Source organism: Erinaceus europaeus, chromosome 3 (genome assembly GCF_950295315.1).
Source record: "Erinaceus europaeus chromosome 3, mEriEur2.1, whole genome shotgun sequence".
NCBI classification, from domain to species: Eukaryota; Metazoa; Chordata; class Mammalia; order Eulipotyphla; family Erinaceidae; genus Erinaceus; species Erinaceus europaeus.
The window spans coordinates 150395425-150420882 of record NC_080164.1 but is presented as its reverse complement, the minus strand read 5'-3'; the positions used below and the strand labels follow the sequence as shown (position 1 = coordinate 150420882).

At 36.1% G+C, this 25458-nt stretch overlaps 1 protein-coding gene across 5 annotated transcripts in view; it reads right to left on the bottom strand.

Moving 5' to 3' along the window:
• The window catches only part of YIPF7 (Yip1 domain family member 7), a 154099-nt gene that overhangs the window by 105398 nt on the left and 23243 nt on the right, over positions 1–25458 (bottom strand). For 4 of the 5 annotated variants that reach the window (XM_060188112.1, XM_060188111.1, XM_060188115.1 and 1 more), the window contains exons 4-5: positions 22483–22630; positions 13659–13840 (exon numbers count right to left, since the gene is read on the bottom strand). In XM_060188112.1, the coding sequence (XP_060044095.1) occupies positions 13659–13840; positions 22483–22630 (330 nt within the window). Of the gene's footprint in view, positions 1–10571; positions 10937–13658; positions 13841–22482; positions 22631–25458 lie in introns of those variants that run through there. The other variant, XM_060188114.1, reaches the window with a different exon arrangement.

The window sequence follows — 25458 nt, the reverse complement described above, 5'->3', positions numbered from 1 at the left end:
CTGTATTTGCTTTTATTAGTTGTACAGTGAGCATGCTTTACTTTCATAAATATTGAGTAACTTTGGTCTAACCCATTCGATCTTTTGGTTTATGAACTTGAAACCAAGCTGGTCAATACAGTTTTGTAATTACCAGTTTCCAGCCATTCCTATGAGAGCAAGTAAAAAATTAGGAAACCAGGAGTATATATTAATTTAAAGTCACATGCAGCTTAGCAAAGCAAGCCGTTAAAAAGATGAGTGACTTTAGGAGTACAATGGTAGCACCTCTGGTTCCAGAAGAGGAAGAACCATTTTGTCTGGTGTCTTAGGATGAAAGAAAATGCTACAGTGAATTTAAAAAATGCAGTGAGTGAACTTGCAAGTATGTTGTCCTGAGTTTAACCCACAGCATTACAATGCAAGGGTGTTGCTCTGGTTCTCTCTTTTTCCCTTCTGTCTCATAAATAAATAAATACATCTTGTAAAAAGAAAGAACTGATGGACTAGGATGCTAATGAAATATTTCTCGAGATGAAACAATATTAAGAAAGAGCTGCATGAGAATGTGTTTGTGGTAGAAGGATGCTGAAAGAGGAGAAATCTAAGTGACTAGAGTCATCTATGGCCTCAGAGAATAGAGAACAAGATAGACACGCAGGTCTGTTAGGAGGATTCATACCTTTGAGGAAAGGGAGGACTGAATAGGGGTCTTAAGTCTTCAGTGGAAACAAAGGGATCCCAAGAGGAGGCAGTAGCAAGAAAGAGGGGGTGGCATGATCTCAGAGGAATAGAAGTGACAGTGGGGAACAATTACAGCACTACTCTGAGTCTGACATTCTTACAATGTTTTTCTTTTAAAGCAACCAAATAGAAAAGCTTTGATTTTTAACATTTTTAATTATAATCACTCCTTTAAAAAAAACTATTATTCAGATATAACCAATTTTCCCATGATACCTTTATGATTACTTAGCTTCTGAAGGAGAAGAGGTTATAGTATCAGTTAATTTACTTCCCAGTTTTCATTACAGTGATTAATGACTGACCATACAGAGAAGTGTGCTTTTAATTTTTTTTCTCATTAAAATTGTGCAAGGAATGTTGACAGTATCAATTGTACCTTAACAGACATTTCAGGTTCAAGAATATTTGAGAACTGATCCATGGATGGCTGCTCCAGTGAATAGATTTCAAATTATGTGAAATTGGTTTCATGTTAGAAGTGCATGCGTCTGTCCTTACCACACACTAATTTTATTAAATTGTTTAGAGGCTTAGGGCTTTCTTGAAGAAGCCCATCTGACCTCTTAGGTAACAACACATGCTAAGACTGCCCTCATTGTCTATTCTATCACTGACTAATGTAATGTAATCCTCCCACATCATGATAATCTATTCATCATCCAGGTGGTAAAATGGATACAGGGAATTCTACCCAAAGGGTACTGGAGGGTGTTATGAAAAAATATTTGTTCTTAAAAAACTGAAGAAGACATTTGAAATGACTTGAATATCTAGATGGTATGCAAGAAACAATACTAACTTTGACATCAGTCTTCTTTCACTGAGTATGTAAAACTCAACATTTTTTATGGTGAAAGTATAAAACTAATCAGATATGGAGAGTGCTGTGCAGTGAGCTATGTAACCCCCCCCCACACACACAGATTTATATATCAAAGACCTAAATCTTGGGTTTTTAAAAAAATACTTATTTATTTATCATTGGATAGACAAATTGAGAGGGGAGGGGAAGCTCCTCCCGGAAGTTGGAGACCAGGGGCTTCAATCTGGGTCCTTGAACACTGTGATGTGAATGCTTAACTAGGTGCGCCACCACCTGGCCCCCCAATCTTAGTACTTTAGAATGTTACTGTATTTTATCTTTAAAGAGATAAAGTAAAATAAGATCATATCCAATATTGGCCTTTATCCAATATGGCTTTTTTCTAATACTAGGAGATTAAGACATAGAAAATATAGACTAAAGAAAGACCAGGTAAGGATACAGAAAAGACAAACTAATGGGGGGGGGGGTTCAGAAAAAATAAAACTTATTAACATTTTGGTTTGGGGCATATAGTGTCCAGAACTATGAAATATTCATTTATGTCCTTTGAGCCATTTAGTCTGTATTACTAAATGATGGCAAACCAGACTAACTAATATAGTCAGTGTTTGCTCTCTTGTTTGTTTTTCCAGAGCACTGCTCAGCTCAGGTTTATGGTAGTGCTGGGGAATGAACCTAGGAGCTTTGAAACCTCAAACATGAAAGTCTTTTATTTTATTATTATCATTATTATTTTATATAACCAGAGTGATATCTCTCCAGCTCTGTGGTCAGTGTTTTTAAGAATCTTAAACTACAACCAGAGAAGTGGATCAAATGCTAAGAGACCTGAACTTGGATGTATGAGCTCAAAGTTTGGTTCCTAGAAATTCACACTCTTTCTGTGTGACAGAGAGTGGGTTGCTTTATCTATGTATCTAATTATCTGTTTATCTGTCTCATAAGTAAAACTCGAAAAACTCTTAAGCTTCACTAACCCATAACCAAAAAATAGCTTATTTCTAATATTTCTAACAGGAATAGGTACAGGATGATATGGAAATATATAGGAAGAGCATTCTATTTATTCTTAGTTATATCTTTAGTTTATATTTTTCATGAGTTTAATAAAATTCAACTACTGAAACATTACATGTAAACACTAAAACAGTTGATCGTCATGTATTAATTCTTTAGATATTTCCTGCATTCATACTGTATACATATATAAAGAAGTTTTGGTTTTCCCCTTCTACCTTTAGAATGAAAGAAGTGGAAACCAAAGTGGAAGTATTTGAACACCCCCAAGGGCCCATACACATGGAGTGCACACCCAGAGGCTCAGTAGAGGGTTGGCACTGACAGTTCTGAATCACTGGGTAGAGGGATTTTCACAATGAAATTGCTGTTAGTTCTGAAGTTTTGTGAAACTGTAGATAATCTGTATGCTTGTCTATTTGTTTGTTTGTTTGCCACCAGGGTAATTGCTGGAGCTTGGTGCCTGCTGTATGAATCCACCACTCCCAGTGGCCATCCCCCCGTCAATATACATACCCTTAATTTTAACTTTTATTAGATAGGACAGAGAGAAATTGAGAAGGGAGGAGGAAATAGAGAAAGAGAGATACCTGCAGCCCTGCTACATTGTTCATGAAGCATCCACTCTGTAGGTCGGTGAGCAAGGCCTCAATCCTGGGTCCTTCTGTGCATGGTAATATGTTACTTAACCAGGTAATATGTTACTTAACCACCTGGCCCCCAAAGCAGTATGGTTCTAATGATCATTTAAATAAATTCTGGGTTATTCTATTTTGCTCAAGTTATGAAGAATTCTTTCAGGATGAACTTAGATTATGATTAAAGCACAGTTTAATACATAGAATTTTTCCATTATTTAATGAAACAAAGTCTGAGAGAAACCAAAGTGTGTAAGAAAATACTAATTCCTATTTAAGAAGCATATTTTATTGAGGTCTGCAAATGACAAGAGGTGTACTGAAAAGGGTTTTTGCTAAAGGGAATTTAACTTTAAAATCTTCCTAGAGGTGGTAATTCTAATAAGATCAAGTAAGCATTAGTGCATATCATTCATCAGGGACAAGTTATTTATTATTTCTGATTTATTATTTTAATTAAACCTTGTTTCTTAATAGCACTCTTGACTCAGGGTAGATAAGTAAGGAATATATTATAGGTGTGTAAAGTATTATACCAGACTCTGCAGAGGACGAGCACAGGGTCACATGTACATAGATGTAAAATAGATGCTTTTTTTAGTCCATGTTTATAAAAATAACATTAAGAATAAAATTATGGTTACATATTATAGATATTTTGGGGACTCATTCCAACATTCTTTCTAGGGAAATGGAGATTATCAAAACACAGAAAAATAGTAAACAGTATTTGAGAGCATCTATAAAAAATTACATTTTCAGAGAGTCCCAATTTTTTTTAAAGAATTGTATAATAGCCTTTCTAATACACTTCTGACATGAAAACATCCTGATTATATTTGTACTGGCTTCTCTCACCAATGTTTGTGTAATACATGATCTTCCAAGGCAGGTTAAGAATGAAAATTAATCTACAATGCTCAGTACTTTTTTATTAAGCAGAGATGATTCTCTTAGCTTCCACATTTTATAAAACAAGAGAGATTGTAATGAACATGCAGGCAATGATCACACTGACGTTGGTTATAGGCAGTCACTACGTTTTTGCACACTTTTTAACCAGGGCAGTGGAAGAGTTTTCTGCTCAGAGATTGGATGAAGTTCTTTACCATTCCTTCTAGTCCTCCTCTGGATATCACCTCAAGAAATGTTTACTTTTTTATTTATTTATTTTACCTGAGCACTGCTCAGCCTTGGTTTACGGTGGTACAGGGACTGAACATGAGACTTTGGAGTCTCAGGCATTAGAGTCTCTTTGCATAACCATTATGCTATCTCCCCTTCACCCTTACCTCTAGGAATATTTAGCACGTTACTTGTTATCAATTGATTTTCTTCTAAATTGACTTACTCCTCTAAAATACATAAAACACCAACAAATACAGTCTTGCCAGTTTGTGGGCATAACAGATAAAAACCTTGTTTTCAATCTACCCCATGAGTCTGAGAGTTAAACTTACATTACCAAAATTCTCTCCCCAGGTTAAATTCATCTTCAGATGCCATCTTTTGTGTTGTTCTAAGTGGTAGTGCCTAACTGTAAGGTGTTATAGCTCACCACTGAGAGCTGCATTACATATAATAGTCGTGTCTGCTTAAATAATAAAAAATATTATGATTATTTCAAGTCTTCAATTACAACCTATTAATAATTTTCACCCAAAGATTTGGTGAAACCAAGATAGAGAGATGCTCACAGATTTACTAATACGTGGAGTCCTTGATTGCAAATAAAGAAAAGTATTCTGGTTAATATGAAAAGAAAACAGGGGCCAGGAAGATAACACAGCGGTAGCTCATAGAACAAGCATGAAAAGATCTGTTCTCAACATCAGAGCCTGAGCTGAGCAGTGCTCTGGACATAAAAAATAGACAGGGGGAGATTTATAAGAAGGACATGGAATAGAGCATAAAAACAAACTTAAGAAGATGAAGCTGAGGAAAGGGTATAGTTCATAAAAGAGATATCTCCTTTGCAATATCTTGATCAGTACTTGAAGGCATCATGTTGAGTGAGACAAGCCAGAAAGGCAAAGGTCAACACCAAATGATCTCACAGATGGAACTTAAAAATAAAAGACAGTTAAAAGGAGTTGACTGTAACACTGTAACCTATGACAACAAAACAGAGGACTCTGAGGAGTGAAAGAAACACACTGGGGTCCTGGCGTGTCTCCTAGACACCGAATCAAGGGGAGATGAGAGGCTGTGCCTATGTGTTAAAGACTAGACTGTAATCCATTAAAACAAAATTTTAGAAGTATCAGCAGAGGATATAGCCCAAGTCTTGTCTGAAAGCAAATGTCAGCAAGCCGGTGTGACCCAATTATGTATGTATAGACACCATTGCTGCCTGAAGCTGGTCTTCCTTTCATGCATAGTTTTGTTCCTTTGTTTTTTACCAGAGCACTCCTCAGCTCTGGTTTGTGGTGGTACAGGAGATTGAACATGGAAATTTAGAGCCTCAGGCAAGAGAGTCTCTTTACATAACCATTATGCTATCTAGCCCTGTCCTCATGCATAGTTTTAATTGTTCCTCTGTAACCATTATGCTATCTAGCCCTGTCCTCATGCATAGTTTTAATTGTTCCTCTGTTTTTATTCCACATTACCGGCATCAGAAATGTAAATAAGATCTGACTGGCTGTCCTTGTTTATGTGTCATGAGGTAACAGGGTATAACCAATAGATGCTTTGAGAGATGGAAGATAACTGGAATAAAAGAAAGAAGTTAAAATGTTGGGCACTTTGTTAAACTTCAAAAAAAAAAAAAAAAGCTTTTTCCCCCAAATTCATAACACTTAAGGTCTGGGGAAAAAACATGATGGTTTCATGTAAGTAGATTTTCATGCTTGAAGCTCCAATGTCTCAGGTTCAAATCCCTGCACCATCATATGCCAGAGTTGATCAGTGCTGTGGTAAAAAGAGAGAGAGAGAGAAAAAAGAATAGAGAGACATCCAAATTCATAACAATGAATTAATACTTTCAGTAATACTTAAAAATAGTTTAGCTGTTTTTGACATGATTCCCCTCACCAATGTACAACTCTACCAAAACAACTGTTTTCATGCAATTGTATACACAATTATACACCACTGAAGCCGTCATCCTTACCTATTATTGTACTTATGATAAAATGAGGAAAAAAAGTCTTTCTTAAACAATCAAAGAAATGAGCAAATTTCCATTTACTGAATAGTTACTATTTGTAAGTAATGAGGTAGATAATATATATGCAACATCTTTCGTAGTCCTCATAAGGACTTTGTAAATTCTGCATCATTCTTTTCCACTTTCATCTGAGAGAATGAGATTCAGAAATGTATGTAATGCTTTCACATTCACCAAGCTATTTTTTGTGCAGAGTGAAGATTGTAATACCAAATTCTGCTATTTCTTTTTTTTTCCTTCTTTCATTCCTTCTTTCCTACTTTGTTCTACATCAAAGTCCTTGTGCATAATATTTTCACAAGTTTGCATAGTTAATCGGTAAATCAGCAGTGTAAAATCCATGAAACTTACCTGCCTACTCTAAGTCTATTCTTTTTCCCTAAAAACACATTTTGGGGCATCATCAGCACAGATGCCTTATGACACAGCTTGGTTGGGTTTTTTTTAACTACTCCAGGCTTCCAATCTAGAAGTGAAAACATATTCGAGAACTACAGAGCCTTGATTGTGTTATAAAAAAAAAACAGAATCTGTTCTTCAATGCCCTAAGAAAAAGAAGAGTTGGAGAAAGTCGATGTAGTTTTACAGTTGACAGTCTTCACTGGAAAACCAGAACAGAGTAGAAAAGCATTTGTTGGTGTTGCAAAGGCCACTGCCCTAGTTAAACTGTTGTGAACTGGGGCACCTGACTCTGAGTAATTCAGGACTTTTATTTTCAGCACATGTCCCCAATCATTGCTGTAGAAATGAAGGCTATTCTCGACTCCAATTGTGCCATTTACCCTTAGCACATTACATGTTACTTTTATCTAACCTGTAAAGACAGAAAAGTGGGAAAATGTTATATTCTCTGATAAAAGAAGTTGAAAGCATTTGAGGAAAAAAGAAAATGGAAAAGTTTGCCAAGGCCTATAGGTCTATTAACTGAATACACACACACACACACACACACACACACACACACACACACACACACACACTTCTAATTAAGTATCTCAAACAGATAAATTTCTTTTTGTACTATTATCTATTATATAACAGACGCTTCAGATAATAAATACATTTTACCATTCACTTAAAAAGAAATATACTTTAATTTTATACAAATACATATAGTTAACACACTCACTGAAATTAGGGTAAAGGTCCTATGCTATGATTTCTTTCTGCCCAAATGCTAATTAAATCTGAGTCTTGATAACTTATTTCAACTATAATTCAAAAAAAAGGTACCAAGATTCACTTAGTGTCACTTAAGTTCTTTCAGAAATTCTGGATTCTGGGGGTCAGCGCAGCGGCGTTAAGCGCACATGGCACAAAGCACAAGGACCTGCGTAAGGATCCCAGTCCGAGCCCCAGATCCCCACCTGCAGGGGAGTTGCTTCACAAGTGGTGAAGCAGGTCTGCAGGTGTCTATCTTTCTCTCTGACTCTCTGTCTTCCCCTCCTTTCTCCATTTCTCTCTGTCCAACCCAACAACAAATGACATCAACAACAACAATTAATAAACACAACAACAAGGCTACAACAACAAGGGCAACAAAAGGGGGGAAAATGACCTCCAGGAGCAGTGGATTCATGGTGCAGGCAATGAGCCCCAGAAATAATCCTGGAGGCAAAACAAAGAAAAAAAAAAGAAATTCTGGATTCTTCCTCTATGTAATTAGCATAGTATTTTCCCCTGGTAGGTAAAACTCTGGTTCTGTCTAGTATTTACCAAAGTAGAAGGGAAGGAATAAATGAGTAGAATAGGTAGTAGACAACTGATGTTCCCAAGGAAATAATGGAGATTTTTGCTCAGTGACAATGTGTAAGTATGTTGTGGTTTTATGTTCTGGAATCATCTTCCCTGATTTAAAACCTGGTTATTGTCTCTTAATAACCTTGTGTAAATTCTGATTCAACTAGCAAACAGGGCTTAAATAATGTAGCTTCTCTATAACTCAGAAGCTTCATCTGTAAAACAAAAGTGATAATCTTAACACTTCATAGCAATACTGTAAGGATTAAATAAGTTAATAATGAATAAAACATCTAGATCAGTCCATAGTAATCTTCAGTAAATACAGGAAGTATTAAAATTTAATGCATGTAATTTATCATGTTATGACTCTCCTAAAATATTTTCATATATATGCCCAACATTCACCCATAGAAATAAGAAATAATTAAACTCACCATCTACTGTAATAAGATTTAAAATTGTTTTCTGCTTTCTATGGTTATATATTTACTTATTTTCCAGTTAACCTTAAAATCACTTTGTCAACTACAAAGAAAAATACTTCTAATATTTTAATTGGAATTCTATTAAACCTATACATATAATTTAGGGAGATTTTTTTACACAGTGCAGTTGTTCATCCTGAAATGTAATACATCTGTATGATCCCTAGTCTTAAAAAGAAAGGGGGAAAAAGTGCCCTAGGAATCAGGAGACAATTTGTGCAGTAGAGTTTTACAATGTTAAAACCCATATTTGAGGCCCTGCCACCATATGGAAGCACTGTGCATGACAAGTGGCATGATGTTTCTATTTCCTCTCTCTCCCCCTCTCTCCCCCTCTCCCACTGTCTCTCTCTCTGTACTTCACTCTCTCTTCAATTTAAAAGATAAAGAATTTGCATGGTGTGAAGTCATAGGGTGCAACAAAACAAAATAAAACCCCTACAACTCTAATATGTTTTTTTTCACAGAACATATATTCCTTTTTATATTTATTTGATTTGTAGGTATTTTATTATTCTGCTGATTTATACACATCAGAATTCATAGTATTTCTTAAGTTATAAAATATAAAATATATATTTTAATTTAAAAATATATAGTAAAATATATTTTTTACATAAAATTTTTATTTTTTATAGCTGTCATACCTATATCATCAGTTTTCATGGTAAATACATATCATATTTATGCATTTTATGAATAAAAATGTCTAACTGTATCTTGAATTTAAAGCAATTTTACCCAGTTAGTCTCATTCATTTATTCATTCATTTTATAGATATGTTTAATCCCCTGTTGATTATCAGGAACTAATATATATAAAGTTCTCTAGCCTCAAAATACTTAAAGACAAATTAAGAACAGTGACAAACGAGAGTCAGGTGGTAGCACAATGGGTTAAGTGCAGGCGGCACAAAGCACAGGGACTGCCATAAGGATCCTGGTTTGAGCCCAGGAGGGGAGCTGCTTCACAAGTGGTGAAGCAGGTCTGCAGGTGTCTATCTTTCTTCCCCCTGTCTTCCCCTCCTCTCTCTATTTCTGTCTGTCCTTTCCAACAACAACGACATCAATAACAACAATAATAACTACAACAGTAAGACAACAAGGGCAACAAAAGGAAATAAATAAATAGTGGCAAGGCAAAAAATTAAATTTAAAAGATCTAGATAAATGTAACATCTATTGGAAAATACTTCATATATATTGGAGTATATTGATTATTTAAGGTCAAAGAGATGGCTGTGGAGAACAAAGAAAGTGACATATATATATGGTATACTTACCTATATAAATTTATAAAACATATATGTGCATGTATATTGTTCAAATTAGTAGTGAGAAGATCCTGCGGAATTTTTATTTTCCAATAAAAGTTTTCAGTAAAAATTAATGTAATCTATTGATATTAACAGTGAGAAATAAGAAAAGTAGATTGGAGTTTTGAGCAGAGAAGAAATCATCTCAGAAAGTGTGACAGCAAATTATCAATGATAATGTAGTATGTGGAAAGCCTTACTGAAGGGCCATTTAAGATATAGAAGAGAGTGAAACATATGGAATCTTCTCTAATCACATTCATCTATTTAGAGAGCAAATGGTACATTTTCTGAGCATTATACTGGGGCATGATTTTGCATTGTCCAAATGAGATCAGATAATGGTTGCTAAAGAAAATAAATTCAAAGACAAGATGTCTTTCGACTCCTCATAAATAAAATCTGTATAACCCATCTTGTCAGTTCTCCACAGGTAGACAACATGACTATAACCAAATGCATATAGTTGGATCCATTATGAAGTTTTCTCAAAAACCTCACTGTAGAATACTTTTTCCAGTCAGGATATGGTTTTATTTGCTTACAATTTCTCAGAAGTACATCCACAGAGAAAAGCAGGGCTCATCAGCTCAACAACCATGTCCTTTTTTATTTTAAGCTTTTAAAAAAAATTTTAATGCACTAAACTAAAAGGCAAACACCATTCAATCCACACAGGTTATTAGAACATCATCCTTAAGTGTTGTCTTGCTACTCTTCTTGTCATTCTCTCAACAGAGGGAAAACATATATCATATTACCAAATTCAAATGCTAATATATTTCCAGGATAATCTGAACAACAACAGCAGCAGAAATATAGGATCTTGTAACATCATCTCAAACACTTTTCAGAAAACCATGAGGAGGGCAAAAAGTCCATAAAGTAAGGCGCAAGGATAGGCAACAAGAAGCTGTTGTCCTTCCATGTCCAAAGCTGAAATGAAAATTTTGGAAGCTGAAAGACTACACCAGCCAATGATGACCAGGGCTGACACAATTCCAAAGGTACCCCTAGAGCAAAGACAAACAATATGATTACCTTATAACAGAAGAAAAGAAAGACTGTTGAATCAGAGCTGTCTGAAATATCCTTGGTATAATATTTACAACCACCTACTACTCAAAGGGCAGTTGCAATGTGAGAGTTTAACTCACTGTCAGAGGCTAAATATTTAATACTTAAGTAAAATCTCAAATTAATAGCAACAGAAGAATTCATTCATATCTACCCTCAGATGTTAATATTCAAATCACAACTTCAAGAACTCTCTTATATAATCTATTTGTAAGGATTTCTTTTATAGCTGCCAATTTTCTTCCCCCTACTTTCTTCCTAAATTTAGCCACACTTTGAGCAGAAAGATAACTGAACTTTTATCCAAATTTAATCTTCAAAAATAAATTGTGGAGGGAAATGATTCTTTAATGAGAAATGGGTATATAAAGTAGTTAAGCCTAGTTACCATGGGAATATAAAAGAAGGGGTGGGTGCTCAACTAGGAGAGCCACCACCCAGCCCCAAGAATGTTTTTTTTTAAGATAGTTTATTTTTTATTTTCATAAAAGAGAGGGACTAAGAGATCACAGTAACATTCTTATATATATAGTGCCAAGAATCAATCCAAGAGTTCATTCTCACAAGCTCTGTGCTTTACTCACTGGATTACCTCAACAGACATACAAAATTGAGACTGCTTAAATGGTGAGTCATGAAATTATTCTTTGGAGAAGATAAAAACTAAAGTTGAACAACTGAAATGTGTATTAACTTGTCAAACACTGTTGCCATACAGCATAGTAACTACAACAGCTTGCTACAGAATATGCTGTATAAAACAGGATTGGGGCTAGATGGTAGCTCAGTAGGTTAAGCACACATGGTGTGAAGCCCAAGGACCAGTGCAAGGATCCCAGTTTCAGCCCCTGGCTCCCTACCTGCAGGGGGGTCGTTTCACAAGCAGTGAAGCAGGTATGCAAATGTTTATCTTTTCTCTCCCCCTCTCTGTTTTCCCTTCCTCTCTCAATTTCTCTATTTTCTATCCAACAATAACAACAGCAATGGCAACAATAAAAATAACATTAACAACAGGGCAACAAAATGGAGAAAATGGCCTCCAGGAGCAGTGGATTCATAGTGTAGGCACAGAGCCCCAGCAAGAACCCTGGAGGCAAAAAAAAAAAAAAAGAGGATTTTTCCATAGAAAAGACTGGAGGGATAAAAGAACTTACCTGTGACTCACATTGCTTTTTTATACATCCAAGCTATCTATTGCATTCTTCCTTTAAAATGCTGAATAAAAACAATAACTACTTTCTCTAAGCTATTCCCAAAATTTTCACTTTCAAAATGAGACCATGTTAAAAAAATCATTTCCAACTAGGTTACTCTTAATAATATTATGAAAAAAATATGAGATTATATCTTAAAAAGTGTTAAAAGCCTTCTTAAGACATATACCTCTGTTATTAATAAATTCTTCCTGTATAATCACGTCCAATGTAGTGTTAATAACCTAATGTGTGAATCAGCTGAGAAACTGCAAAAGTGTCTCCTGTAGATGAGATAGAATGAGCCTGGAAAGCAAATGTTTATGTCTAACTGGTTTTGAGGCATGGTAGGTGACATAGGGCTATGTTGGATAGTGTGCCAGCTCCCCCGGCTTCTGCTTAACCATATGCCTATATAGGGATAGATTTAATCCCATTCAAAGCTTTGGTCTATTTACATAAATCACTTTTACATAAAGCACTCCCTCCAGGGCATTGGTGGTTCAGTGATAGGATTCTCGCCTGCTCCGCCCCCTCCTTGTCACACCCTGATCCTCTCCTTGTCACACTCTGATTGTCACCAGTCACTTTTCTCTCCACCCTCTCTATGTCACATCCTGTTTCCACCCTACTTGGCAAGTATATATAAAGACAGCATTGTGAGTTTTACAGTACCTTGAGTTTAGCTTAGCTCATCTTAGATTGTGCTGCGTCCTGCATGAATAAAGAGATACTGCCTACAGCTCAACCATGAGTCCCTGGTCATCTGTTACCCGCCCGTGAAGCCAGCCCGGTGAAAACAACATAACCCATCGAAAACAACAGGGCTATGCTATTACTTGATCTCTTCAACCAATGTAGCACTGATATTTAAATGCCCTGGATGAGAACCCAACAGAAATACACCCTAGGGCCCTTGTTAATTACTTTGAAATGCAAATCCTGACTGCTCAGGAAGTAAAAACAACAACAACAACAAAAATTATTGACTGAGCATATATGCTATCAAGTTCTCTCACACTATTATCATCAGGGTTCCTGGGAACTCTGTGCTGTAAGGAGTCCAGCTGGGAAAGAACAGTTGCTTCCTGCCTAGAAGGCAGAGTGCCTGGGAGCTGAAGTAATTGTCAGTGTTCACCAGGCACTTTTTCTTCCAAAATCAAACAAATGAATCTTCTGTAGTCGTTATATTGCCCATGACAACAGTTCAAATGAAAAAAGTGTGACAATTTAAAACTTAAAATGTGATGATTTTAAAGACAAGTTTAACTTGTTTTTAAAAACATCAAAATAGAAGCCGCACCTGAGCCAAAACTGACCTACTTTCTTGAGTTGTGTGTAATAACTGCAGCTCCCCCAATTTCACTATCAAAATGATTAAAAAATAGGTTAACAATTGCACTGGTATAGTGAACCTTGGTGGTGATTGTACATGTGGGGTTAATTAGCACATAGAGACACTTACTGCAGTGAAAAGAAGATGGAGCAGCTGGACAGGATGACCATGGGGAGTAGACAATAACCCAGGACACTTGCCACACAGCCATAGGACACTCCAGAAGAGCTCATCAAATTTAGTAAGGTGTGAATCCCTAGGCAACCAGTGGCACTCATTCCATACACATAACCAAATTGAACTTTTCCTGCCTGAAACAATGAGAAGAAGACAATCTGAACATAACATAGTCTGGACAAACTAGAAGAGGTCATCAGAATGCCAATAAGGCAGAGGGCACTTTAGAATAAATCAGATCAGTCTGTTTTTCTATCTTTATTGTACAATCATCAAGCGACTTACAAATTTTGGAAAAAAAAAAACACTGGATTTAATATGAAATCAGACAGAGTCTGAAAACAAACACCCCAAACTATCCTTGAAGTGCAACAAGATTGCTATGGAAAATGTATTATCTTCTTTTATTTGTTGAATATTTGGATGATTAAATAAATTAATGAAAAAAAATTCCAATTTGGTCTCGGAAATTTTGTTTCTGTTTAGAATGGAAAGAAATTAATAGTAGGGAGTCAGGCAGTAGCACAGCGGGTTATGCGCAGGTGGCGCCAAGCGCAAGGACCAGTATAAGAATCCTGGTTCGAGCCCCCGGCTCCCCACCTGCAGGGGAGTTGCTTTCCAGGCGGTGAAGCAGGTCTGCAGGTGTCTCTCTTTCTCTCCCCCTCTCTGTCCTCCCCTCCTCTCTCCATTTCTCTCTGCCCTATCCAACAACAACGATGACATCATCAACAACAATAATAATAACTACAACAATAAAAAAACAAGGGCAACAAAAGTGAATAAATAAATATTTAAAAAAGAATGAAAAAGTATGCCCTAGTAGTGGTAGAAGTATGCATGCTTAAGGCTCACAACAAGGAAGTAAATAAAGCAATTGCATGAATATGGAAGCTGAGTTATAGAGAGATGAAGTAAAATATGCTAAATGGTGGAACTAGGCTTTAAATCCAAGTAGCCTGGTCTAAAGCTAAGGTCTTTAACATCTGCAAAGGTCTTTACAAGGCCTAAATTCTGGAGCTTATGTAACACAGTATATCTCAAACTTACCTGAACAAAGAATTCCTTTGTTTTCATGAATGTCTCTTGATAGTTCGCCTAACACACTTTATGAAAAGCTAATTTATACAAAGTAACTTGTAATGAATTTTATGAGGTATTTTTAAAGAAAATTCAGAATGTGCCACTGATCTTCTGAGGATTTATTCAACCAGACAGCAACAGCAAGGTACTAGGAACTGAAAGCTAAAGTAACCTAATTAACCCAATCTGAAAATCTAATATTAATTCAACAGGGGATAGTTTGTTTAGTGGTTACTACCTGGAGATTCCAGAGTCCAGTAAAGCATGCATTTAGTTTCTATATTTACATTAAGCTGATTAGAAGTTCTTGATAACAGTCAGTAGGCTGTGAGTTTGTGCCTGTGCACATGTGTGAATTATGCAACAACAAAGAATCTGGTAAATGGGTTCAGAGAGCTTTTCAGCTGTAATTTTTTTTTTCTTCTCTAAGGCTGTTATCTATGAAGTTCCTATATTTTAAAGAATAAAGAGATACTTATTATAAAATTACTTAAAGATAATGAAGAATGCTACCACTATTTTAATGTTAAGCTAATGATATTGTCTTGATTTCTTCCTCTGCAGTTGGGGAAGTTGATCATTACCAATTTTTTTTTTCACAAAACGCCCCTGGGCTATGAGAGCAGAATTCACTCCAGCATTAACCATGATAAATTCTTATTGAGTGGTTCTGTATCTTATGACTACATTTTGAAATAAAGCTAATGGGCCGGCTGAAAGAAACACATTAGTTATGCATGCTCTGTTGAATAAGATTGCTCCACTTAGAAAATAGGTACAATTTCAAATCAACTTCATGTATTAGAAAATCATTTGACTTAATATTTTAATTGACTAGGTATAGTTGCAGTGTCAAATGACCCACAGCTTCATCTTCCAGATCCCAAGCAGGTTTTTTTGATTGTTTGTTTGTCTTACATATTTCAAAGTTTTTATTACAAAGTTGTGAGGCAGAGCAGTGCAGGAGAATATTAGGGTGCAGAGAAAGCTCATGGAGTAGGGCACCAAAGTAAAAACCCAGTGGTGAGGGGTAGACATGTAGCTTCCTGGGCCATTGGGGGGTGGGAGTGGGCGGGAGGGATGGGTCACAGTCCTTTGGTGGTGGGAATGGTGTTTATGTACACTCCTAGCAAAATGTAGACATATAAATCAGTAGTTAATTAATATGAGAGGGGGAAATCAATTGTATGTCTCAAAGTTTCTCAAAAGACAAACTGAATCTTTTTAATATATAGGCTGTGTATTTAATATGCGGACTCTCTCAAAAGCCTAGACCAAGTAGATTAGAAGCATCCAATAGCAAAGCTATATACAAGATACTGGATACTGTACAGCAAACCATAACAAAGGGACTTTTCAAAGTTAACCCAATTAACAATGTGATGATAATATTAACTATCGATTGTCTTTTTGAACCCTAAGACAGCAGGAACCTCACATCTTCACTATAGAGCCCCTACTTCCCCCAGTCCTGGAACCCTTGGAGAGGGCCCACTTTCCCGTATGCATCTCCCAATCCAAACCAAATAATATTGCATCCGCCGATCACAACCTAACCAAAGCAACGATTGCCACCTCAACATGCTTCACCTCAGGCTGTATCCAGAGACTTCACGTGTGGAATGACAACCCTTCAGCTTCATTACTCGGGTAAGACCTTTCCTTTTATAGTACACTCTAATTTCATCTCAGGTAGTTCACTTTCTAACAAAGTCCCATAACCTAGATATACACCAGTTTCTGTGGGAGAGAGCTTATGTGCACACGTATCCATAAACTACTGCAAAATATATACCTGAAAGCAGAAGTACACTAGAGTTTGCAGTGAGTACCTCCCTAACACTTCCTCTCCACTATTCCAAGCTTGGGATCCATGATTGCTCAACAAATTGTTTGGCTTCATATGTTAACTCTCTTTTCAATCACCAGGTTCCAGATGCCACCAGGATGCTGGCTAGGCTTCCCTGGATTGAAGACCCCACCAATGTGTCCTGGAGCTCAGCTTCCCCAGAGACACACCTTACTAGGGAAAGAGAGAGGCAGACTGGGAGTATGGACCGACCAGTCAACGCCCATGTTCAGCGGGGAAGCAATTACAGAAGCCAGACCTTCTACCTTCTGCAACCCTCAACGACCCTGGGTCCATGCTCCCAGAGTGCTAGAGAATGGGAAAGCTATTTTGGGAGGGGGTGGGTTATGGGGATTGGGTGGTGGGAATTGTGTGGAGTTGTACCCCTCCTACCTTATGTTTTTGTTCATTAATCCTTTCTTAAATAAAAAAAAAAAAAAAAAAAAAAAAAACTCATGGAGACAGATCCACAAGGGTTGTGGAGAGAGAGGGAGAGTTCAAGGACTGGCCATGTGTCATTTCTTCTCTTAAATCTCTGATCATAGTCACACATGTGGGGCTAGCTTCTGGTTCCTTTACTGAGATACCTGTCTTTCCTATTGGGCTACTTTCCTATGTGTGCTCCCAAAGCATACAAGGTGTGCTTCCTTATGTGCGTTAAAAAAAAACAAAAAACTGTCCTACCATTTCCCTACTGGAATGGGAAAACGTGATAAAACAAAACAAAGTTACCACATCTCATCTAACAGAGGTTGCAGGCCTCTTGTTCCTGCACTCTCTCTAACAGTAAGAGTCTACAATAGTATGGTTCCACACTGCACTTCCCTCAGAGGAGGTCTTTTTAGTAGTGGGAGAGTCCAAGCAATTTTGAGGAAGTGTGGAATAATTGAAACTATGTGTGGTAATACTGTCCCTTTCTGCATTAGTAAGTGACATTCATCTTCTCTCTTTTTTTTTCTTTTTTCATTAGTTTTTCCAATTTAAATTGCAATTCCAATTGGCAGGATCTCACTGTCACTTTTTAATTTATTTCAAATTCTAACAGATTTTCAATTGAAATGGAAAATAAATGTTATATGTCTACTTAACTTCAATTTTTTCTTAGGGTCTTCACCGTACTGTCCTTGTAGGAATGAAAAGCTAATATATTCATTGTACTAGAGAAAGCAAAAATAACTTTAAAAGCAAATATTCAGATATGCTCTTTATCTCAGAAGGGTATGGTTCAGAGTGATATGCTTATAATTTTGTGATTTATGTTGAATGATGTACGGAAATTTTAAGTCTTTCTTCATGCTAGGAAGGCAAACAATCAAACAAAAACAACACTCACATAACTGACACAAATTGATCTTACTTATGTATCAATTGTTCATGTAAGCAATCACCACAATGAAGGAAGTTTAAAGTATAATAGAGTAGCAATTAATTAAAAATGTCAAATGTCAGGCTGGCTTCATGGGCGGGAGACAGACAACCAGAGACTCATGGCTGAGCTGGGCAGTGGTATCTCTTTATTCATGTGGAATGCTGCACAATCTAAGCCATCCTATCTAAAACTAACTATCATCACAATCCTGTCTATATATATATATATATATACACTCGCCAAGTAGGGTATAAACAGGATGTGACGTAGAGAAGGTGGAGCAAAAAGAGATTGGTGAAAATCAGGGTGTGACAAGGAGAGGGGGCGGAGCAAAAAGACATTGTGAACCAGTGGGGATTAAACCAACACCCTGCAGGAAGGGCAGTGTTTAGTCAACAGTGGTTATGTAAATAGAATACAGTGTTAAGCAGGGGGGATTAAACCAATGAAACAGAAGGGGTCTTAGAAGCATACCAACAGTCAAACTGAGAAACTAAGCTGGGAAGAGTATTATCAGATTCTCTTAGTGAATTTCCACTACACACACACACACACACACACACACACACACACACACACACACGTGCGCACCTTGGGGATAGGACCTCACTGTGTATAAGGTAAATTATATGAACAGAAAGAATACATGTGAGATGAAGAAATAGTTTAGGTAGGATGTGAGAGTGATCTGGCTGTGACATCTGTCACCCCACTGATCAACAGGGTTGTTTAGGCTGATCTGGCTGGCTAGGCGGGTGTCCCCTTCCTCCCTCACTGCTCCATGAGTCCAGGGTATATGATAGCTGTGTTCCCCTGCTAGAATCTCCAAGCAAACTCTCAAGAAATAGTTCAGATAGATTGCTATTGGGTTATAGCTTCCTAGGTGTGGTCACCTTCCTAAAACTCCTCCCAAAGTGTACAAGGTGCTTCCTTTTGTGCTTTGCAAAAACTGCCCAGCCATTTCCCAATGCTACCTTTAAGTTGCACATCAAATGGAAAGTGCTGCAGGTAATCTACTGAATTTGCAGTGTTTTCAACTAACAGAATATTGGTTCTAAAGGACTTGGTTAATTGGCAAAGAGCAAGTGCTATTCATAACTTAACAGCAAGATTTTATTGATCTTAAAATGTCAATTTAGTCAGAACTATATGTTTGGGAAAAGAAAAATAAGGACCAAGGGTTATTTGAATCTTTTATCCTAAAAAGTATCCCCCACACCTTAGACATTAAGGCAAAATTAAGCCATTGTCCATTGTCATATGCTTCCTCATCTAGCAAAAATTAAACATAATAGGGATAAACTTGGATTTTTTTTGTCCTTTGTTCTTTTCTTTTTTTTAATTTGAGCATATGTAATTTCATCTCTCCCAAGCTTTTTTTTTTTTTTTTTCATTCAGATAAGAGAGATGGGGATGAAGAAGGGCTGAGGTTGGAGGGTGGGTGGGCATGAGGCTGATTCCATAGCACTGAACCTTCCCCAGATGCCTTGTCATTCCCTTAGGGTTCTGGGGTTCAAACCTGGCTGATTGCATGGAAAGCCATGTACCTTATTCACTGAGATATAGTTCTAACTCTGTTAGTTTTCTTTTATTCTTTGCTTCTTGCCACAGGACTTCTTCACAGCAAATACAGGCATTGTCTTAATGACTCTTACCCTCTCAAGGGAGTCCTATCAGTGTCCTATTCCAGCAGAACAAAATCTAAACTTACCTTTTTCCTGCTTTTAGTGCACACATCCCATGAAATCATCACCTTTTACATCTTAATTCTAGCTATTCAGAGTATAGTAAGCTTAGGTTCAAATTAATACTGAGATAAATCTAACTAAGTTGGTCCCATGAGGTTGTTGGGATTATTTGGTCCTTATTGCTTTATATTTAGGGACCCAGCATGCATCTGCCGCACTACTCTACTATCTCTTATTGCTTTATATTTAACAAAATCTCTTCTGAAATAATCACACCCAATGGCAAAATTAAAGTGATGTTTGATTTCTTTTTTTAAAAAAAAGTCTTGTAAATTTTGTTTCCTTAATAAAATATAAAACAAATTTTAGGAACTAAACATGTTCACATATTTCTAAATATTTTTTTAACTGTAAGGAAACAAGAACAACTAAATAAACTCATTTTGTCTTCAAATTAAGAAATGAAGACCTAGAAGTAGGGAACAGAGGTTTAAGAATACTACTATCAACAAAAATGAAGATTGAATTTTCTCAGTTTTGTTTGTTTACTTTGTCCATGTTGCTTTGTACTTAAAACAAAGAGAGGCTATTCTAAAAAAGTTGTACTCTAAAAAAAAAAAGTCACAATAAGATTAATGCTTTTCTCGAAGAGATGATAATGGCAGTATTTTCTACAAAAAAACAAACAACAGTTATTTACAGATCACTAGAAAAAGAAAGACAAGTTAATATATTAAATTGATTGTTTCTGACTATTTGATTAATTGACATAGCCTTACTTAGAAGCTTAATCTAAGATTATTAAGTTGCTGTGACAACAACAGAGGGGAGGTTAGAGACTAAATTAAAACTCTAGTTGATGTAGTATTTTATTTACAGAATATTTGCACTTGCTGTGGTATAAATGAAGAAATAAGATCTTATCACTAAATATTATTGTATTAGATAAATACAATATGATTATTAACCATATTATTATGCAGAAACTAAATTGCTATCAGTATTTGATTGACACTGCATAATGAACAAGTTAAAAGTGTAAATTTATTTAGTTACAGATGTATTTTATATCTACTTTTTTTTTTTAATTGCCATCAAGTTTATCACAGGGGGCTGGTGCCTGAATGACAAGATAACTGCTGTTGACAGCTTTTTTGGTTTGGTTTTTGTTAGGAAAAAAAAAAAAAAATAGTGAGAGAGGACAGAGAAAGAGTGCAACACTGCTTCTTCTTTCCTTGTGAAGCTTCCCCCCATCAGGTGAGGACCTGGGAGCTTGAACCTGGGTCCTTGCTCCTTGCTCATGGTAATGCTTGTGCTCTAGCGGGTATGCCAACGCCTGTCCCCATTTTATAGCTACATTTTAATGTCACTGTATTGAGAAAAACAACTATTTCACAGAAAGTGTATTGCTGTAAGAGAAGAAAGTAAACTGAATAGCTATTATATACTTTTTCTAAAATTTACCTTTTTGTATTATCTCTTTGTGGCTAGACAAATTAAAACTTTAAAAATGAAATGTATTATGGAGAGTTGAGTTAGTAAGATAGTTCAACTGGAAGGGTGCCTGTTTTGCCATATATGCAACCAGCTCTCCAGGCCCTGGTACACTACATGCAAGCATAAAGCAATGGAGGAAGATTCCGAGCTGTAGTGGCTGACTCACACCCCACCTCTCTTTCTCTAGCTCTCTCTCTCTCTGAGAAAGTGAGCCCACAATGGCAAAGTCCCAACAGGGACCAGAAACATTTTTTTTCCTAAGTCATAAACTACAATAACTATATTAACAAACAGTGAATTACCTACCTAAATTTAACTTCAGTAGGAATTTTTTTCTTCGCCTGTTTGGTGGTTCTTACTATTATTATGCCCATATATATTTTTTTTAAAAATGAAAGAATTTCATACACAAAAGTTATCCTTGCAAGTTCACTGATTCATATTGGTTTAATCAGAAATTAAATGAGCGCATATTTTACAAAATATTTTTAAAAAAATTCTAGAGAAGAACCCAATAGAGAAGATTATGAGTGGGGGGCCAGGTGGTGGTGCACCTGGTTGAGCACACATATTACAATGCACAAGGACCCAGGTACAAGCCTGCAGTCCCCACCTGCATGGGGGAAGCTTTGCAAGTGGTGAAGCAGAGAAGCAAGTGTCTCTCTGTCTCTCTCCCTCTGTATCTCCCCTTTTCCCTCTCAATTTCTGGCTGTCTCTATCAAATAAATAAAGATAGTAAAAAGAAAAAAAGAAGATGACGATGATGATGAGCAAAGAGAAAAAAAATTATCCACTGGCAGAGGAGGACCTAAAGGGGCTTAGATTGATATGTGGAAAACAGAGAAATTTTACACATGTACAAACTACTGTACTTTACCTTTGACTGCAAACCATTAATCCTTCCAATAAAATATATTTTTTTAAAAATGATCCACTGTCAAGGTAGAAATATAACAAAAAAGCAAAAAATAAATTGCAAGCCTATAGTTCCTAAACACAAGTGAACTTTAAACTTTTTAAGATTGACAGTCTGGATATAATAATTCTAAATTTTTTGAAAAAAATCACTTTAGGGTTTATTTTTGGAATAATTTACACATTTTTAAAATCTTAACACACAGGAGTACAGTTCTGTGATTTTGAATGAATTTTTCATCATCCATAAAATGAAGTTATGAATTAAATTTAAATGTTTATTATATAAAAGAACTGACTGATTTTTTTCCCTGTATGTACAAAAAAAAAATCTGTTTTTAAATGACACAAAGAGCAGGCATTGTAGTTGGGGCTTACCAGAAGCAAGGTGGCTCCTAGGGCAATGCAAAACAGAATTGGCCCAGTGAGATCAGTTTCATTCATAATGCTGCCATCTGCTGGCTTCAATGGATTTAACACTGTCAAGGTTTTTTGCCATATGTGGTCAAAATTAATTCCAAGTTCTACAGAAAGAACAAGAGAGGTGGTGATATAAATACCTAGAAAAGGACATGAGCAATATTCCTTAAATGTTAACATATATATAATTAATTTACTTAATTGTTTTTTTTTTAATTAAACACCATTCCAGCCACCAAAGATCTGTGTCCCTCCCGTCTCCCCCCACCACAGTGAAGCTGAAAATCTATCCTCACCCACCACCCAGAGACTTTTACTCTGATGCAGTACTCCAAACTCAGTCAGATTCTACTTTGAATTTTTACTTACATTTTAACTTGTACTATTTTTATAATATAAGGCATTATGTAGTAAGCAGTAACCTTAAACAAGTACGTTTTGACACTTCCATTACACTAAATTTTTTGTAATTTAATTTGATTTTTTTTTTAATCTTTTCCCAGTATGGTTCTAGCTAGGCCTTGGTGCTTACACTACAACTCCACCACTCCTGGTTACTACCTTTTTTTTTTGCTTTGCCTTCCCTCCCCTCCTCTCTTCTTTCTTCTCTCTTTTATTTCTTTGTTAATAGAGATATAAATTAAGAAATTAATTAAGTAAGTAAGTAAAGAGATACATACAGTGAAACGTGGACTGTGTGTGGTGTATTGTACCAAAGCAAAGGACTCTGGGGAAGCAAGGAAAGGGATGGATAGAGGGGCAGTGAAGTCCTGGTGCATGATAATGGAAAGGGACTTGGGTTTGGGGAGAGTCTTACAGACAGTTACTACTAATTATCTACAAAACAGAGACACCCCACCCCAACTCTTCATCTGCACTATTCCAGCCTTTAGGTTCATGATTGGTCAACAATTTGTTTGGCTTTATATGTTACCGCTCTTTTCAGTCACCAGGTTCCAGAAGCTCCATGATGTCAACCAGACTTCCCTGGACAGACAATCCCACCAATATGTCCTGGAACTCTGATTCCCCAGAACCCCACCCCACTAGGGAAAGAGAGAGGCAGGCTGGGAGTAAGGAAGCAAGTACAGAAGCCAGACCTTCCACCTTCTGCATCCCACAATGACCTTGGGTCCATACTCCGAGAGGGATAGACTAGGAAAGCTATCAGGGGAGGGGATGGGATACAGAGTTCTGGTGGTTGTGGAATTGTGTTGTGGAGTTGTACCCTTTGTATCCTATGGTTTTGTCAGTGTTTCCTTTTTTATAAATAAAATAAAAAATAAATTAAAATAAAATCACTAATAAAAAACACACAAACAAAAAGAAATGTGAGAGCTTGAATCTATGTATCAACAACTTACTGGAAACCAATTAATTCCCCTTCCCAATGAAGCAGAAAAAAGAATCTGCATTTGGGGAAAAGGAAAGAAACTGGAGAAAAAGAGGGGCAGGCAGAGAGAAAGAGAAAGGGTGAAGCTTCTCCCCTGAAGGTAGGAGGGAAGAAATTTATATTATATTATATGATATTATATTACATTGCACATGGTAATATATAAGTTCTACTAGCTGCACTACTTAACACACCAATAAAAAATTTCCTGTCTATGCTGCAAATAAAAGCTTAAAGTTGTACCGAATTTTGGGAAATGAATTTCTATAAAGAATTAAACTGGATGTAAATTTCCAAATCTAGATATTACTTTTGCATTTTTATTGATAAAACTTCAGAAATACTGTAGTAGCAACATTTCATGATTGTTAAATTAGCATTAACATCTAAAATAAAGTTAGTATAGGTCTGTGATCTTACTCTGATCTTTTCTGATAAGACAAGCAATTCTATGCCAACTACATAAAACTCAACAAGGAAAGCCAGTAAATAAAAGTAATCATATCATGCACACATAATTAATAAGGTTGATGCTCTGTATGGTAGAAGTATTGTATTAACAGAGAAATTTTTGAAACAGGCCAAACTTTCTCTTTTATAAGTAGAGTTATTAGTACAGTCTGTGGGTTCTAACTCATTTAGCAGTTTTCAATTTTTACTCTAGTTCCTAGTTTCCCAAAAAATTTAGACTTCTACTTCATACACACCACTGCCAAATTCTGTATCTTACATTTTTATAATAGAAACACATGATGTTCTTTGCATATAGAAATATTGATACCCCATCAGTTTTTATTTTTCTCATCAAGTGTGTAAACTCTATACTGAGTAAAAAGAAACAAAAAGGATACTCAATGAGGAGAACATGACTTCATTATTTAGGAACTAATAATCAAGTTGGTTAACTTTCTATTGTTTCAATTTTCAAAAAGAGTGAGAAGAAGGCTAGTAAAAAATGGAGTTAACCTATTGTGAAGTACATTCATCTCAAGAACAAAAGTGCTTTTTAATAAATTTTTCTGTAAACCTCACAGAATTTGATTGTTTTCTTGTAGATACACAATGAGACAAAGATTGTTATTTTGTTCCTAAATTGTGCACAAGTGGTTGAGATTTTGACAGTTTAAGTAATTTGTTTCTAGTAAGATAACTAGTGATAAAAAACAAAATTCTAGCTTACAAATTTGAACAACCTAACTCATGAACTCAAACATGCTGAGAAACAAAATCAAACCAACACCAAACAGCTGTTCTAAAGTTGGCAGAATATCTCAGTAGCTTAATAGCCTTTTTATTTTCCTGCCAGATACACAAATAGCCAACAGGTACATACATGAAAATATGTATATCTTGCAGGGAAATTTAAGTTACAACCATAATAAGATAAATCATCTTCAGTTTCACACCTGCCAGAATGACTGAGAAGAAGTAAAAAAAAAAAAATGTTGACTAGGATGTGGGAAATCTTATGCATAACTGGTGATGTAAAGTAGTGAAACCACTGTAGAAAATAGTTGGAGATTCCTTTTAAAAAATTGAAG